This window comes from Anoplophora glabripennis, unplaced genomic scaffold, assembly GCF_000390285.2.
Source record: "Anoplophora glabripennis isolate ALB-LARVAE unplaced genomic scaffold, Agla_2.0 scaffold276, whole genome shotgun sequence".
NCBI lineage: Eukaryota > Metazoa > Arthropoda > Insecta > Coleoptera > Cerambycidae > Anoplophora > Anoplophora glabripennis.
In genome coordinates, this window is record NW_019416521.1 from 476,424 (window position 1) to 491,747 (window position 15,324).

Consider the following 15,324-nt stretch of genomic DNA (forward strand, 5'->3'; position numbering starts at 1 on the left):
AGTTGTACAGAATCAAGAAACCTAAATTACAAAATTAATTTGAAACATACAGGGCGATGAGTAAAAACGGGACATGCCAAAAATAACATTTTTTAAATGGAACACCCTGTATATTTTTTAACGTGGATTTCCGAGAAAATTCAATATATGGCAATATAAACAGTTTATCATTTTAGTGTGAGGTTGCCACGTTATGTAAAAAATTCTTCGAATTTTGGAAAAACATGACCTTGAAGAAGTTGTATTAACTTTCAGCTACTAACACTTGGAACAAAATAATTAGACAGATTTATAGGCAAATGTTAGACAAAGGCTCCTATATTATCTAATATCGGTATTTTATACAGGGCATTTTTTATAATATGATCATTTTTTGAAAGTTTAAACTTGATTTTCTAAAATTTTTCAAATGGATCACCCTGTATTTTATTGTTCTATTTTATTCAGATATAAGTCCACTTCCAACTTTTATTAAGCATGTTCTATATCTAAACTTGTTAGTTTTTTAACATTTCTGAAAAGACTTAATTTTTATTATTTTATAGAATACCACAAATAAATATTAAATAATACAATTAACTCAAAATGGAAGGATAAATTATGAACTGACAAGTTGACACAATGTGACAATTTTTCCAAAGCCATTTTGTGTATCCAAAAATAATAAAAATTAGGTTTTTCCAGAAATGTTGCTATATCTTAGAAACTAACAACTTTAGATGTAGAACTTAATAAAAGTTGAAGTGGACTGATATGTGAATAAAGTAGGACAATAAAATACAGGGTGTTCCATTTGAAAAATTTTAGGAAATCAAGTTTGAACTTTCTAAAAATGATCGTATTATAAAAAATGCTCGGTATAAAATATCAATTTTAGCTAATATAGAAGTCTTTGCCTAACATTTGTCTATAATTCTGTCAAATATTTTTGCTCCAAGTGTGAGTAGTTGAAAGTTAATACAACTTCTTCGAGGTCATGTTTTTTCCAAAATTCAAAGAATTTTCTCCATAACTTGGTAACCCCGCACTAAATATACTGTTTATATTACCATATATAGAATTTTCTTCGAAATTCATATGTTTAAAAATATACAGGGTGTTCCATTTAAAAAATTGTAATCTTTGGTGTCCCGTTTTTACTAATCGCCCTGTTTGTTTCAAATTAATTTCGTCTTTTAGGTTTTTTGATTCTGTACAACTTTTATATAAACTTTTTTTCTGTATTATGAATAACAAGGGAGTTATTTTACTTTCTCACATTAATGACCCACCCTGTATAATTAGGTGAAAGCTATGAAAGCTATGTTATGAGAAACTATATCTTGTGTGTTTAATTTACTGAGACCTATTTTGGCAGCTTCAAGGCATAGCACCTTCAGCAGACTAGACCACTAAAAAAAATTACATACCTGCTTTTTTAATTCTTGTCATTATCAAGATTGCCAACCATAAAATAATCAAAATTTAATGAGAAACAAAAAAGTTAACAATGAAGAATCAATTTTCTGTGCTCGACTTCAAGTCAATAACTTTACAGGGTGAGTTCGAATAAAAGACAGTTTTATAAACTTGTGTTATTTTTGCAAGGCCTACCCAGATCCGAGAGATTGCTTATCATTTCCTAGTCACCGTGTATGCAATCACATTGAAAGCATCACGTTCTGCTGTTTGTATGATTGACAATTTTAATAGTCCGTATACCATTGGAACAATAATTGGGAAAGCTTACTACTCGAGAATATAAATGTATTTTAAAAGTTACATTTATGACTGTTACGCCAGATTGATATTTTAAACCGGAAATTTTTGAGGGTAATTACTATTAAAATTGCTGTTTTTTGTACACATTTTATTAGAAAGGCTGCTCTTGTCTGTGAATAAAACATTTTTATTAATATAATCGTATTCTATTAATTCACATCAAATACACGTGCGATATATTTTATTTGAGCATTCACCGCCAGTATTTCGTGACTTTTGGACCTCGAATGCTTATATTAATTTAATGATTATCTCTTGGAAACAATAAATAGGTGTGATAGTACTATTATACTGTAAATAGGAATATCATTTTAGCTTGTAGTGGAAACCCATGTAATGGCCGCTGTTTGTTAGATGCGATGCACTGCATCGACGCTGTCTAGTCTATTTAGTTCTGTCCGATATTGTTTCTATATATAGAGCATAGCTATGTTACTTAAACGACCCAATAAAGATTCAAAATGAAACTCCTTATTTTATTGTCGTACTTAATTTTCCATAAAATGTTAATTGATATGCAAAAATAAATAAATATAAAAAAATATGCAAATATATTCAACATTATTATAGCATTCAAAATTAATTTTGAAAGCCTTGATCATCAGATTAACAAATATAACTACTCTGTTTCTCAAAGAAACTACACTCTCTTATTTAAAAATTTAATGTTTAATTTTATTTACAAAATCAGTTTCGTGTTTTAGAAAACGAATTTGATATTTTTATTTTCATCTTAAGAGAGGAACCCAAAAGAGAATATTTTTCACTTTTGTATCGATTAGGCCCTGAGAAAGTCCTTACATTCGCATATACAGGGTGTCCGCAAATTTCACCGACAACGTTTGACTGGATATTCACGACGATAAATAAATACGATCTACGAAAAAAAAGTTACATAAAAACTTTTTGGTTTTTGAATTACAGGCCTTCAAAGTTGTCAAAAGTAAAACTAATTTAATTAATAACTTCATAACCCTTTTCAATGTACATTGAAATCTCCCTTGGGCGGACATCAACGGGACCGACTGAAAGTGTCCCTTCCAGAGGGGTGTCCGACTAAAAAAAATACAAAAAAATCGTTTTTTTTTTAATGAAAAATGTAATTGGGACGTTTAAAACGTGTATGTATGTAAATGTTTTTAAAATAAATAAAAAACTTAAAATTTAAGCAAAAAATAAGGATTTGTTACCTTATAAAATACATACAAAATATGATAGAATATAGTAATACATAAAATGAAATGAAATATTACTTTAATGACGCAAAAATCCATATATTGTTGTTTGTCTCCTCTTTTTCTTTAAAATTGCGTCCAGAAATTGTATTTCTAATTTGGAAATAAGGTCCAAAGACTATATCTCCGTGATCTTAGGCTAAATGTTTAAGCTGATGGGTTAGGATAATAGCTTCACCATAATTTGGTATAGCCTCTGTTGGTACTGGAACCTCATCGACATCAGATTTTCAATTTCTAGTCCTGAATCTGGATCTTCAACGTACTTTCCATCTATATTCAAAAAATCATTAAGGTTTTCATTATCAGTCCATTCCAACAAATTCTTATTTTTGCATCAGATGTAACATCCTCAGTTAACTGATTTTCACATTATTTTCATGGTTAAATCCTGCTTTACGGAAGCAATTTTTAACTGTTTCCATTTTATTTTGTTTTTTTTTGGCCGTGTAAGAGAATATTTTCTTGTGTTTCTTTAGGATTCTCATCACTCCATACATGCAAATTATGAAGTGTCCGCAGTGTATCAAGACAACTAAATGTATGTAAAACTAATTGTTCACAAAACTTTAAAAAGAACTCAAGAACTTGAAAATTTAGATCCCAACGCACGTTTACAATATTGTCACTGGTTGGTGAATGGCTTCGCAGAAGATAATAATTTGCTTCAAAATTGTTTTGTACCGACGAATCTTGTTTTACAAGAAGCGGAGTTGTAAATTTTCATAATTTGCACGACAATAATGACATTACCTGATAGCCACAGCAATCAACATCTTGTTTTCATCGCCTATTGAACTCACAGTTTTAAATCTGTGACACTGCTATGCAAACCGAAACATACAGACCTGCAAATAATGTCATTTTTCTCAAGAATGGCTTTCTATAGGCGATTTTCTCAAGACATTTTTTTTTTTTAATGAAACGGCACTTTCAATGTTGCTGTAGATTTATTTGACTAAAGCTTTTAGAAATAATATGCCATAATACTCCAAATAAACGTGCGATCGGTAAAAGGGTTATGAAGTTATTAATTAAATTAGTTTAATTTTTGACAACTTTGAAGGCTTGAAAACCAAAAATTGTTTATTTAACTTTCTTTCGTATATCGTAGGTATTTATTTATCGTCGTGAATTTGCAGTCAAACGTTGTCTGTGAAATTTACGGACACCCTGTATAGGGTATCCCTGAATAGGTGAAACAATTCTTACAAGCCAAAAAATATTGGTGTTGAAAAACGGCCTTCTGAGATTGAACTCTGCTTGTTTGTGAAATAAAATCTGTCGTAAAATCCAGTAGGCCTTGGAAATTTTGAAAAATCTTTTTTTGTCACCAGTAAAGAGTCATTCTTGTATGTAAAATGTCATTGAGAAAAGTTTTTCTAAATGAAAATCTGAATAAGTGCAAAATTTAAATGTTAGGTCTATTTTTTAAACATTCTGTTAGCTGTCGTATTTACTCTATTTTACAGCTATTTCAAGTAAATTCTAAAAAAGTCTAAAAAATCATGACGGATTTTGTTTCTGCTAGACTAGATCATTTTTCAACACTTGTTTTTTTTTTGTCTTTTACAAGTGCTGTTTTACCTATCCTAGGATAAGCAATATAAAAAATATATATTTGAAGGCCCTATGTGCTTTTCCAGAACCTACACTGCTTATTTTTTTCCTTACTTCAGGAATGTCTTACAGATACACCTTGTATGCAGATGTTATACTTTAATTTGTTAGCCTGAAGGTAATTAATTAAATATAAGTTGTGCATTAGAGATTTCTTAAAACTACCTATTACTTTTGTATTTCTAAGGCCTGTTTAGGTATTTAGTTTTTCCTTAAACATATATTTTCTATTCACATTGTTTCAAAAATATTGGAACAATTGGAATTTTTGGCATAAATGCTTTGCTGTTGTTATTTTCATTAACATATCTCGTGATCGGATGAATAAATATATATGAAGTATAAATATTTGCTAATTTTCTAATTTATCACTAGTTATGTAATAATATAGGTAAGTACCTATCTGGAAAATATTTTTAAGCGGCTTTATTTTTGTATTAATTTCCTGCCTGTAATCTCATCCAATTAATAAACAGTAACTCATTTTGGTCTGACTGCCGATAAGTAGCCTCATAAATTGGTAAATACACTTGAAGTTTAATCCCCCTTCATTAAATTTAATATAATTTTGTTTACTACTGGTATTACCTAAGTTACCACATATATTAACCAGTTAACTTTAATTACAAAATGATATAAAAATAACAAATGTGAATAAGTATCTAAAGGGCGCCAGGTAGACTATTTAATTGCAAAACAATGGAACGCAAAAGACAAACAAACCTTTGAAGTTTGGTACCTGTTACTTTTATCCATATATTTATCGCTCAACTGATATGTGCGGCAGCCGGTTAACAATCGAGCAGTTATCTAGCCTTATCTTGACCTCTCTATTATTCATCGAATGCTTAAAGGTACTTAACGCCACAATTTATTGGTCGATCAGAGGTGGAATATGTAATTTTCAGTTATCGCGATCCATCAAAAATGTTTTGGCAGTGCTGCAGGAGGTCCAACGCGGATTATTCCACTAGGAATGGGCAAGATGATTCGAAAAAACAAAACAAAAACGGTAATGCTTTGACTTTATCTCTTTTTTTACGTAGGTAGTTAATGTGATTCTTTTTCCTTGTATTTAGGATCCCAGGAATCGTACGACATGGATGTCAGGATAAGTAGTATAAGCACCATTTCCAACGATTCCCTGAATTCAAATCGTAACGGATTCATCCCCGTATCCGCAAAAGTGGGACGCGTCCGTACGAGTTCATCATCGAGCGTCAAAAGTGCAGAATCTTTTTATAGTGTGAAATCCAGTGCAACCAGTGCACGCGGAGATGGAGACTTTTACAGCATTTGCAGCGTAGATTCATTTAAAAGTACGTAATTGTAAATTCTCTTTGTGCAGTGTCGTTTTTTATCTCAAGTGGTGTTTGTTTGCCGTTCAAACGATGCTGCTTTACGTAAAACGACCTGCCTGCAGCTGTACATATTATAAGGCTCTCTCAACACGTTAATGTAATTCAAACTTTGAACATGAATAATTAATATACATTGAAAAAATGTCACTTTATAAAGGATTAGGTATTTCTGATCTGATTATATTTTGTCTGTGAATACATACTCAACGAATTTAAATATGTAGGTACCATTCATAATATTGTATATAGATACATTTTACATTAAAGTATTGTAAACTTTATTGAAAACTATTAAATTAAATGTATGTTTAGTATTATATATTTTATACACCAATAGCAAATAAATATTTTATATTGCGGTTGTAGTTTTTATTGAAATAAGGTAGATTTGCATTTTTATTCAAGTACTAGGTACTACCAACAGAAATGAACAAATCAAAAACATTTTTGTGCTATTGAGATGTACATCAGGGTGGTCGCGAATCCCTTTCTCCATTTTTTTTCTACATAAAACACGTAAGAATGTAAGTTGTAAAAAACTTTTGCATTTTCTAAAACTTGATTTGGGAAGACAATTGCGCATCGTGTTACAGAAATACGGACCTACAAATTTTTACAAATTGTGTATATTTTTACATTCAGGGTGTCCAAGAAGAAATGTGACATAGTTCAAAAGTAGCGCTCGGTAAATAAAATAAATCGATTTAGATTAAAAGTTACCTTAATACGATTTGCATCCACAAAAGTTATACAGGCTTTCGAAAAAAAAATGTTTTTATAATAATTTACCCATTTTAATCAAATTTGTCATGGGGAAGTTTTTGAGATAGTTGAATATGAATGAGCTTATTTTTTACCTGAAACAGAGGTCCCTAAGAATAACTTAGAGTCTTTTGTTTATTGTCATATTTTTTTTGTTGGTAATGAAAAAACATATTGGTTGAGGTGGAGCCGTTACAGTTCACAGTTCACAATTTTTTCAAATTTTTCTCGGCTCAAAAACTTTTTGAGAAAATGGATGATGTCCATGAAAATTGTTAAAAAATTAAAGTACACATCTCTAGGCGGTACAGTATGCAACTGGGATCGCTGAAGCGCTGAACACGCTAGGTACGTCAGTTTCACTGCAAGTGACCTTTTAAAGAAGAAACATTTTAATTCTATTAATTTTATTGTGACATTTATTGGGAAAGTAGGCGACGCCATCTACACATTAAAAGTTCAATTAATTCACCGGGCTCTTACAGTTGGTTACTCCCTAATGAATTCCGCAATTTAGTGCAATTTCTGAGCGATAGATGGCACCATGAGAGTTTGGAATTATTTAATGCAGCTTGATTGGTCAATCGACATTCGATCGACTAAAGTGAGCGTTCCATTTCACAGAACGAAAAACTGATTACAATGATGTATTTCTCTCAGCTCGAAAATTTTCAGAAGATTAAAGTGCCTTTCTAAAGGCGGTTTCTTATACATCTGGGGTAGCTAACCACACTATGACGGTGAGTTTTTGTGCAAGTGCTTCTTTCGAGAAAAAAAATCGAAAATGTCGAAAACTGGTGGAGCTAGAGAGGAACCGAAAGCAGTTTTGGAATAGAAATTTGATTTAGTTTTTATTGGCAATGGCCCTCTTGAGGTATTTGTTTGTAACTAAGTAATGTATCTTGTTTTGTGTTCAGACTTCAATGGTTCGTTCACTGAGGAGTACGTTGTTGTGTGTTGTGACTTGTGAGGCAGTCTTTAGGGCCTTTCTATTTGGCAAAAAATAGCTATTAGTAGCTAATAGCAACTTAGAGTTACTCTGAACTGATATTAGTTGCCAAAACGAAACCCCCCTTTAATTTGCTTGTTGCTTTCTGTTTGTGGCTGCGCCTAACTGACGTATGGTCATTGGGCAGCTTTATTTAAACGTCAATTTTGACACCTTCGAAAGGTCAATAATGTCAATATTCAATATCATTAATCACTAACTAGAATTTTTGTGCAACCCACTTGTCCTATAATGCATAAATTATTTATGAAAGGGAAATCGAACCGAGCTATTTGTAGTACAACATAAAATATGTCTGAAGATATAACACCCTCCCTCAGCCAATACTTTGGTTCGTCCGACGATAAACAAGACCAATTAGATTTTACCCAGGAACTCACAGCGGCCTCTAATAAGATAAGCGACTTGAAACTCGAAGACAATCAAAAAAGTGCTAACAAGAACGAGCCTGAGGTATGTAGAATTTTCGCCGAAACGCCTCCACAGCCTAAGGACCCCACTGCGGCCTTTTTCGACCTGATAGGTAACAATCACACAACTGGAGCTAACGGGATCATCTCGGATTTGGGGATATCGGCCAGTAACGATGATGGGTACAGTGCTAGAGTGGCTGTGGGGACAGAGGCAGATAGGAGGAGGGACGCTTGGATACCTAATGAAAAGACAAGACAGTGTTTGATAGCTAACATGACTGCCACCCCTGGCACTTATTTTCCTGATCGAGATTTGCTCACCATGCCAGGTGTTCTACTTGAAGAAGAGTTGGTAAGTAGATTATTTATCACATTTAAAAAGGAACTACAAGGAGGTCCTTGAATATGTCCCTATATAAAGAAGACCTACACAGTTTAATGAAAGATTAAAGAAGGTTGAACTGGTGATAACCAGTGGCAAAGCTGCTAGACAGAAGCGTCATTAAAAACTCCAGAATTTTGACACACTTTATTCATAAAATAAGTGTTTTTGAGTTATTATTTTTGCCTAAAAATCATTCACTTGAATAAATTGAAAATAATTCTTACTAATCTTCACACAATGAAAAAAATGTTTAGAAATGTTTCATCACAAAGGCATTTTTAAATACTGTGTAATTATTAAAAGCCCCCTTGATCTGCCCCAGAAAATTCAAAATTTCTACACCATTGTGATTTTTTAGATTACATTCTTCAATACATTTATTTCTTCTTTTTATCTAAAGAACCACTTATTTTATAGGTACTTAAAATATATACCTAAATATATTTTAATCTATGTGTACAACAAGTCGTTTCTATTATTGTCACAAATAAACACGTTTTTTTACTGAAGAATTATCTTTCAAATAGCAGTCAGTTATAATTCTAGTTTTGTAATACCTTCTGCAAATACCATATTATTAGAAATGTAATTACAGCAACAAGTACGTACATATTTTAGTCAAGGAGGAATTAAATATCTGTGACACTCAACTACCAAAAAAACTAATCAATAAACGACACATTTTTTATTCAATTTCATATTAAACAACAATGACCTTTGCTTTAAGGGTGACGCAGTGGGTGAAGCGGTGTCTATGTGCCTTGGAGAGGCTGAAGCCGCGCAACGTCGGGTGTTAACCGCTAGTGACGTTACTCAAGATGAGCGTGGGTTAAGGGAACTTGTACAGGCAGGTGCCTATCACGCAGCTATCAATTTAACCGCTAGGTTGTTGACCATATACGGTCAAGGAAGGGGAAGAGCCGGCCATCCCAGCAAGCATTCACCGCATTCGCTACAGCTCTGGTTTACCAGAATAGCGTTGCTGGTCAAGACGAAGGCTTTTAATATCGCCAGTGCTGAGGCGGAACCTTTCGGACAGCTCGACAAACCAGATCTGTTTTATCAGGTATGGTTCATTTTGAATTGATAAATTTTCAGTAGTAAATATATATTAATACTTGGGGTATCTAAATTTATTATGAAATTCAAATTTTCGCTTTAAAGGGTCAAAGCATATAAACCAGGACGGATCTGTCAAAATATCCCACTTCTTGTATGTAAGAGGGGCTAATTTTTACTGGAATACCTTCAGTACAACTCACATAATAAATGTGTAGATCCCTAGATCTGGGCGAAGTCCGGAACATTTTTAAAATTGCAAAAATGTTTAAAAAATTTTAAACAATACCTATTTTATCTGAGTTTTTTACTTATATCTTGCAACCTATGCATTTTGGAAGAATATTGAAGAGGAAAAAAGTTTTAGAATTGAATTTTGCACAATGTACTGTAAGTTAAAAATGTTTAAATTTATTACCGATGTTGCAAAATAGCAATAATGGATGAAAAAAGGCAAAATAATCGAGTTTTTTGGGTAATTTTTTAAAAATATTTAGTTGCTCCGAGGGGATTCAAATTTAGGTAAAAAAAACTTTTGAGTATAATAAAACAATACACTAAATTTTATTAAAATCGGTTATAGTTTTCGCAAAAAAATTTTTTGAAAAAAATGTTTAAAACATTTTTAATTTTCAAAATGTTGCATAGCCTCAAAGCATCTAGATACTTGAAAATTTTTTCACATAGAAAAGACCACTCAACCTTTGAAATGGTTTTTGAAAAATAGAAATCGGTTGATTAGAACGGGCACAGTAAATTTTAAAAATTCCCTTTTTTTATTTTTAAACAATTAGATTACATTTATCAATTACCAATTTAATTTTTTAAGAAATTATAATTTTAAAGTACTTGGAAAGACGCTTTTAAAAAAAAATGTAAAATTCCGTTTATTGGTTCTCGAGGTATAAGCGGTCTAAGTTTATCGGCATTTACCGTTAATTTATAAACAATTTAACAATAATCTTTGATCCAATGGCTTAGTTTTTCCGAGTTCTAAGCTGGAAAAAATTTTTATATCCGTAAGTTATCGGAATTTGCACCTGTTTTGTTATACCACCTATATTCTTGAAATAATCTACTACATTTACATTAGATGGTATTAGATTTTTCGTTTTACAGGAACACCACAAAATATACTTTACCATAGTTTTATTTGCATTCCGTTGCAAAAAATAACATAATTTGTTTCCTTTTTTAAAGCACTGTGTTTAGTTTATGAATCTCAGTATTAGTGGCCTCTGATATTAACCTAATTTAGGTCAACTACATATTATCAGTCCACACTGATGAGATATGACAACAGGACACTAGGCGGCCAATGTTAATTCGCCAAACTGAGAATGGCCAAATATGTCGCTGGTTTATTTTATTACGAGTGTCAGTCAAATATAAACCGGACTTTTGTTTTCGCAGCAAGTGAACTGAGCGGAGTTGGTAACTGAGCAGGGTTATTGTAGCCGGGAAAGTGGGGAGGGGATTGACGCAGTTGCGCGCACTTTTCGCCATTTTGGCTTGTCAGTACAGGCATGTCTGAGCAAGAGGTTATACTGGCGATTGCGCAACTTGTTATTATCAAGTTTTTGACAAACGAGGGAACAACTTTTTGCATAGTATAGTAACATATGCTGAGACATGGGTTCATCACTATACTCCCAAAGCGAAAATGGCAAATAATCAAGCATGACGTGGCGAAGAAGAGGAAAACCTCAGCCTATGCAAGCAAAAACATGTTTGTCCGCTGGAAAAGTTCTTGCAACCATCTTCTTCAATTGGAAAAGAGTTTTGCTAATCGATTTCTTACATGATCGTCGGACTGTAAATGCTGCCTATTACTGTCAGTTTCTGGACAGTGCAAAAACCGCCTCTACAAACAAAAGACGCAACCGGTCAATCAGAGATGTGATTTTGTTGCACGATAACGCTAGGTCTCACACTGCCGCACTGACTCGTGATAAACTGAACCAAATGTGATGGCATCCTCCGTACAGTCCAGATATGTCCTCTTGCGACTTTCATTTGTTTGGACAACTGAATGAAGCACTAGGTGGACACCATTTTCAGAGCGATGAGGAAGTAGAGGAGTTTGTGTGCAACTAGGCCTTGACAAGACCTCAATTTCTTTACGAAGAAGGTATCTGCAAGCTCCCCACGCGTTGGGAAAAATGTGTAATTATATTTTGACTAAATAAATTATTTTTACAAAAATCCGGGTTATATTTGACTGACCCTCGTTTATGTATTTTAGTTGTCAGTATATTGGTTTACGATGAGGTTTTTGTAATACTGTAGGGAATTTTGAGACTATTAGTTTTTGCTGGAATTGAAACAGAATTTGTATAGTGCAGTATTGTGTATTACCTTAAAAAATTTGGTGAAGGACCGATATGTTTGTGTGGCTCCATTGTTGAATATCTGTGTGATATTATGATTTGACAACAAATTTAGTCTTCACAATAGAATTTGAGCAAATAAACTCATAATACATGTCTGAAGGTCAAAGATATCTTTCTTGGTTATGTCACTATTACATCAAATATTAGATACTTATCGTGACGTTGAAGATACTTTAAATATATTCATCAAGTTATCAGGAAAATGACTTGCTAATATTATTTCATCTAGTTCTATCCCGAGATGTACGGGGGCCGTCCCGGCTCCATAGCCTCGTTCTCGTTTCGCCTCCTACTTGCTGAACTACCAATGCACTGCAGCAAGCCGAAAGAGTCCCTAATGAAACTGTTCAGCATACTGGCGACCATTCGGAAGATGTTAGAGAATTTAAAACAGGGACTCTGTGAAGACGGCAATCCCATGGAGATAACCGAGTCGGACAGGGCAGATTCCCTGCGACTGTGGAACGGTCGCGAAGCGAGGGTCATGCATTCCATCATCAACTGCGCGCTGGCGTTGAAGGACTACGAGTTGGCCATGGAGCTGTTGGGACAGCTTTGCGAGAGGTGGGTATGAAAAATTGTTTACTGACGCCACAACATTTCTTGATTTATAGGGATGGCGCGCCGAGACATGCTCTTCTTTCGGCTCTAGGCAGGCTACATCTACAGCTAGGGGATATTGCGGGTGCGGAGGTTTGTTTTAATGAAGCGGCGGAAGCGAAGGGCGGCGTTCCGGGTGTGCGAGAACTTGTGGACAGGGGACTCCTCTCGGTTGCTCAAAGTCAGTTCGATGAGGCCTATGGATTGTTTCAGCAGGCCAGTACGTTGGAGCCGTCAAATATAATGGTAAGATTTAACTTAAATATTATCTGAAAGTATCAATTTTTTATTATTTTTTTTTGTGTATTTTGTTTCTAATATTTTAAATTGTACTGTGGTAAAATACCCACTTACTATTTCTCCGTCCTTCAGATTTTAAACAATATGGGAGTTTGCCTGCTGTATGGCGGCCATCTAAAGGAAGCCATAGCTGTACTGGAGTCGGCCATCTCGTCTAATCCCATCCACGCTTTGCACGAATCTTTACTATTAAATCTTTGTACACTATACGACATGGAGTCCTCAAAGGGACGTATGAAGAAATTTGCCCTGCTGAGGCAGATCTCCAAGTATCAGGCAGACGCACCCACCACGATCCTTGAAAAGCTGTATGGGTAACACTGCAATTTGTTTCGTGTCGTGCACTGAATTACTATCAGTTTCGTTTATTATTTATTCGGAATTATTTTCGGTATTGTTTGAGATGTTATGGTGTGTCAAGCTCAACTTTGTTATTGGTAAAATTTGCTCATTTGTTCAGTCTGCGATGCCCCAATATTCTTAAGAGGTGGTACCTCGACATTTAAAAGGTTTGATTTAATGTCTATTATTTATTATTCATTGGCTGTTGTTGAAGGTTAGACATATGGGTATCAAAAAAGTTGATGTTTCCAATAATTGACAATAAACGCCTACTAGTCATTTGAACTACTTAAAGTGCAATGCAGTTTTGGATTATAAATTAGTATATTTTGAAAAATTGCGTTTCATAGTAACACCTCGCTTACCATGCAGTTTTAAAAAGATAATTCCTTTCATAATAATACAAATTTATGTCAAATACTTGGATTTGGGCACTAGTGCTAATCCACTATATATTATTCGGAGTTCTTGTATACCATAAACAGTCTTGGAGATATTTGTGACTCCAAATAAGAAGGTATGTTTCTATACTTTGAGGTGCCACATTTTAAATAATATTTGTAGTAGAGGACAACCCTACCCTTGTTACATTTTTATAAAATTGAAAGTTTTAAACATTAGGTCCACAGGAATATAGATTCAGATGCATTTCTAAGAGGTAGATTGCACCAGATATTTCAGAAGTTGTCTTAAGTTTTTTGTTCAATTAAACCTTGTTCCACAAACTGTTTTTTCATTATAGTCATTTTAAAATCCCACTTAGAATCTTTTGTACAATTTTTGAAATATTTCACAAATTGTGGAACCAACACCAAAAACATTGACAAATAATTTCTAGTTGAGTAATAGGACTAGTCGAAACGTAGTGTCTTTTAACGATTGCCTAATTTGATATTCCCTCAGCTTTGGAAGAGTTTCGGAATTGATGCAACGTTATGAAATGTAATAAAGAAGTGCTAGTTTTGCGCGAGTTGCCAGAACGGTCAATTATTACACTACCCTCCTCTGTAAGCTATCATATATTCTTGTACGTTACTTTACCTGGAAAATTCGACAACTTGTGCCGTGCTAGTTACTTATACCGGATAGTATTATATGATGCCGAAAGTTATTGAAAGGTAGCAACCAACACACAATTTTGTCAAGGTTTTTTTGTATATTTATATGTTACGCTCATTTTAATAGCATTATCTGGATGTTTTATATTATATTTGTAATGTGAGAGTGTTGTGTCTCACGTTCATGCAACTGTGATGTCTTTGTTATCTGTATCACCGAATTTTAATAAAATGTACTGCAAGTTTGAAGGTTTTTTTATTTTTGTGTTTTCTTAACTTTTTAAGGATTTCAGGCACTAGGCTGTAGAGATGCAAATATTTTTTAAAGTTTGTCTTAGAGTTTGTTTATGGTAATAGGTTTTTCAAAGAAATTCATATAAAAGTGAAAACTCGTAGTGTCTATCATTTACTTTTAAACATAAGTAGAATGAAACGGATACAAAAATATAATATACCCATTCTTTGCAAAGACCCTTTGTCAGATTTACATCGAATAGTGTTTAGGTGGGGTATTTATAAACAATGTTGTTTATAACTCTTACGTGAAATAATTTTAGTGTCAGTTTGTTTAAACGTTTGGTAATTCCACAAAAACACCTCATGTCAAAATTAGTTTTCTGCAAAAATACTCGATGCTGATGAAAAATAATATATTTTAAAGTCCTTATAATCCAACCAAATTATACTTGGAGAAAAAAAAAATTGTACTTATAATAAACGTAAAAAAATAAATGTGTGAGCAGGGGTGGCGGAGAGTTAATTTGGGGGGTTGAAAAGTTGTGAAAAAAATGCGAAAAACGGGTTTTTTTCATATTTTTCGTTTTTTATTTCTCATTTCTGCAAAAATAATTTAATTTTGACAAAATTTTTGGCAATGTAAATATGCAATTTATTTTAAAATTCGTTTTCAAATAAAGCCAGAAAAAAATTAAAAAAGATTTGCAAAATTTCGGGTTTTTCCGGATATCTCCGGAACTACCCGGAATTTTAAAACTTTCTAAACGGCATATTGTTAGGTATAAAAAA

General features: G+C 33.2%; 2 protein-coding genes across 2 annotated transcripts; both read left to right on the forward strand.

Moving 5' to 3' along the window:
- The first annotated feature begins 5,404 nt into the window (after positions 1-5,404).
- On the forward strand, positions 5,405-6,327 carry LOC108907567. Its single transcript, XM_018711307.2, has 2 exons — positions 5,405-5,628; positions 5,696-6,327. The coding sequence occupies exons 1-2, from the start codon at positions 5,544-5,546 to the stop codon at positions 5,941-5,943; spliced, it is 333 nt and encodes a 110-aa protein (XP_018566823.1). The 5' UTR covers positions 5,405-5,543; the 3' UTR covers positions 5,944-6,327.
- A 1,456-nt stretch (positions 6,328-7,783) lies between these two features.
- Positions 7,784-14,547, forward strand: LOC108907586 (trafficking protein particle complex subunit 12). The gene is made up of 5 exons (XM_018711326.2): positions 7,784-8,513; positions 9,274-9,612; positions 12,228-12,562; positions 12,613-12,844; positions 12,971-14,547. Exons 1-5 carry the CDS (start codon positions 8,040-8,042, stop codon positions 13,214-13,216), a joined length of 1,626 nt encoding a protein of 541 aa, XP_018566842.1. The 5' UTR covers positions 7,784-8,039; the 3' UTR covers positions 13,217-14,547.
- The last annotated feature ends 777 nt before the right edge of the window (positions 14,548-15,324 follow it).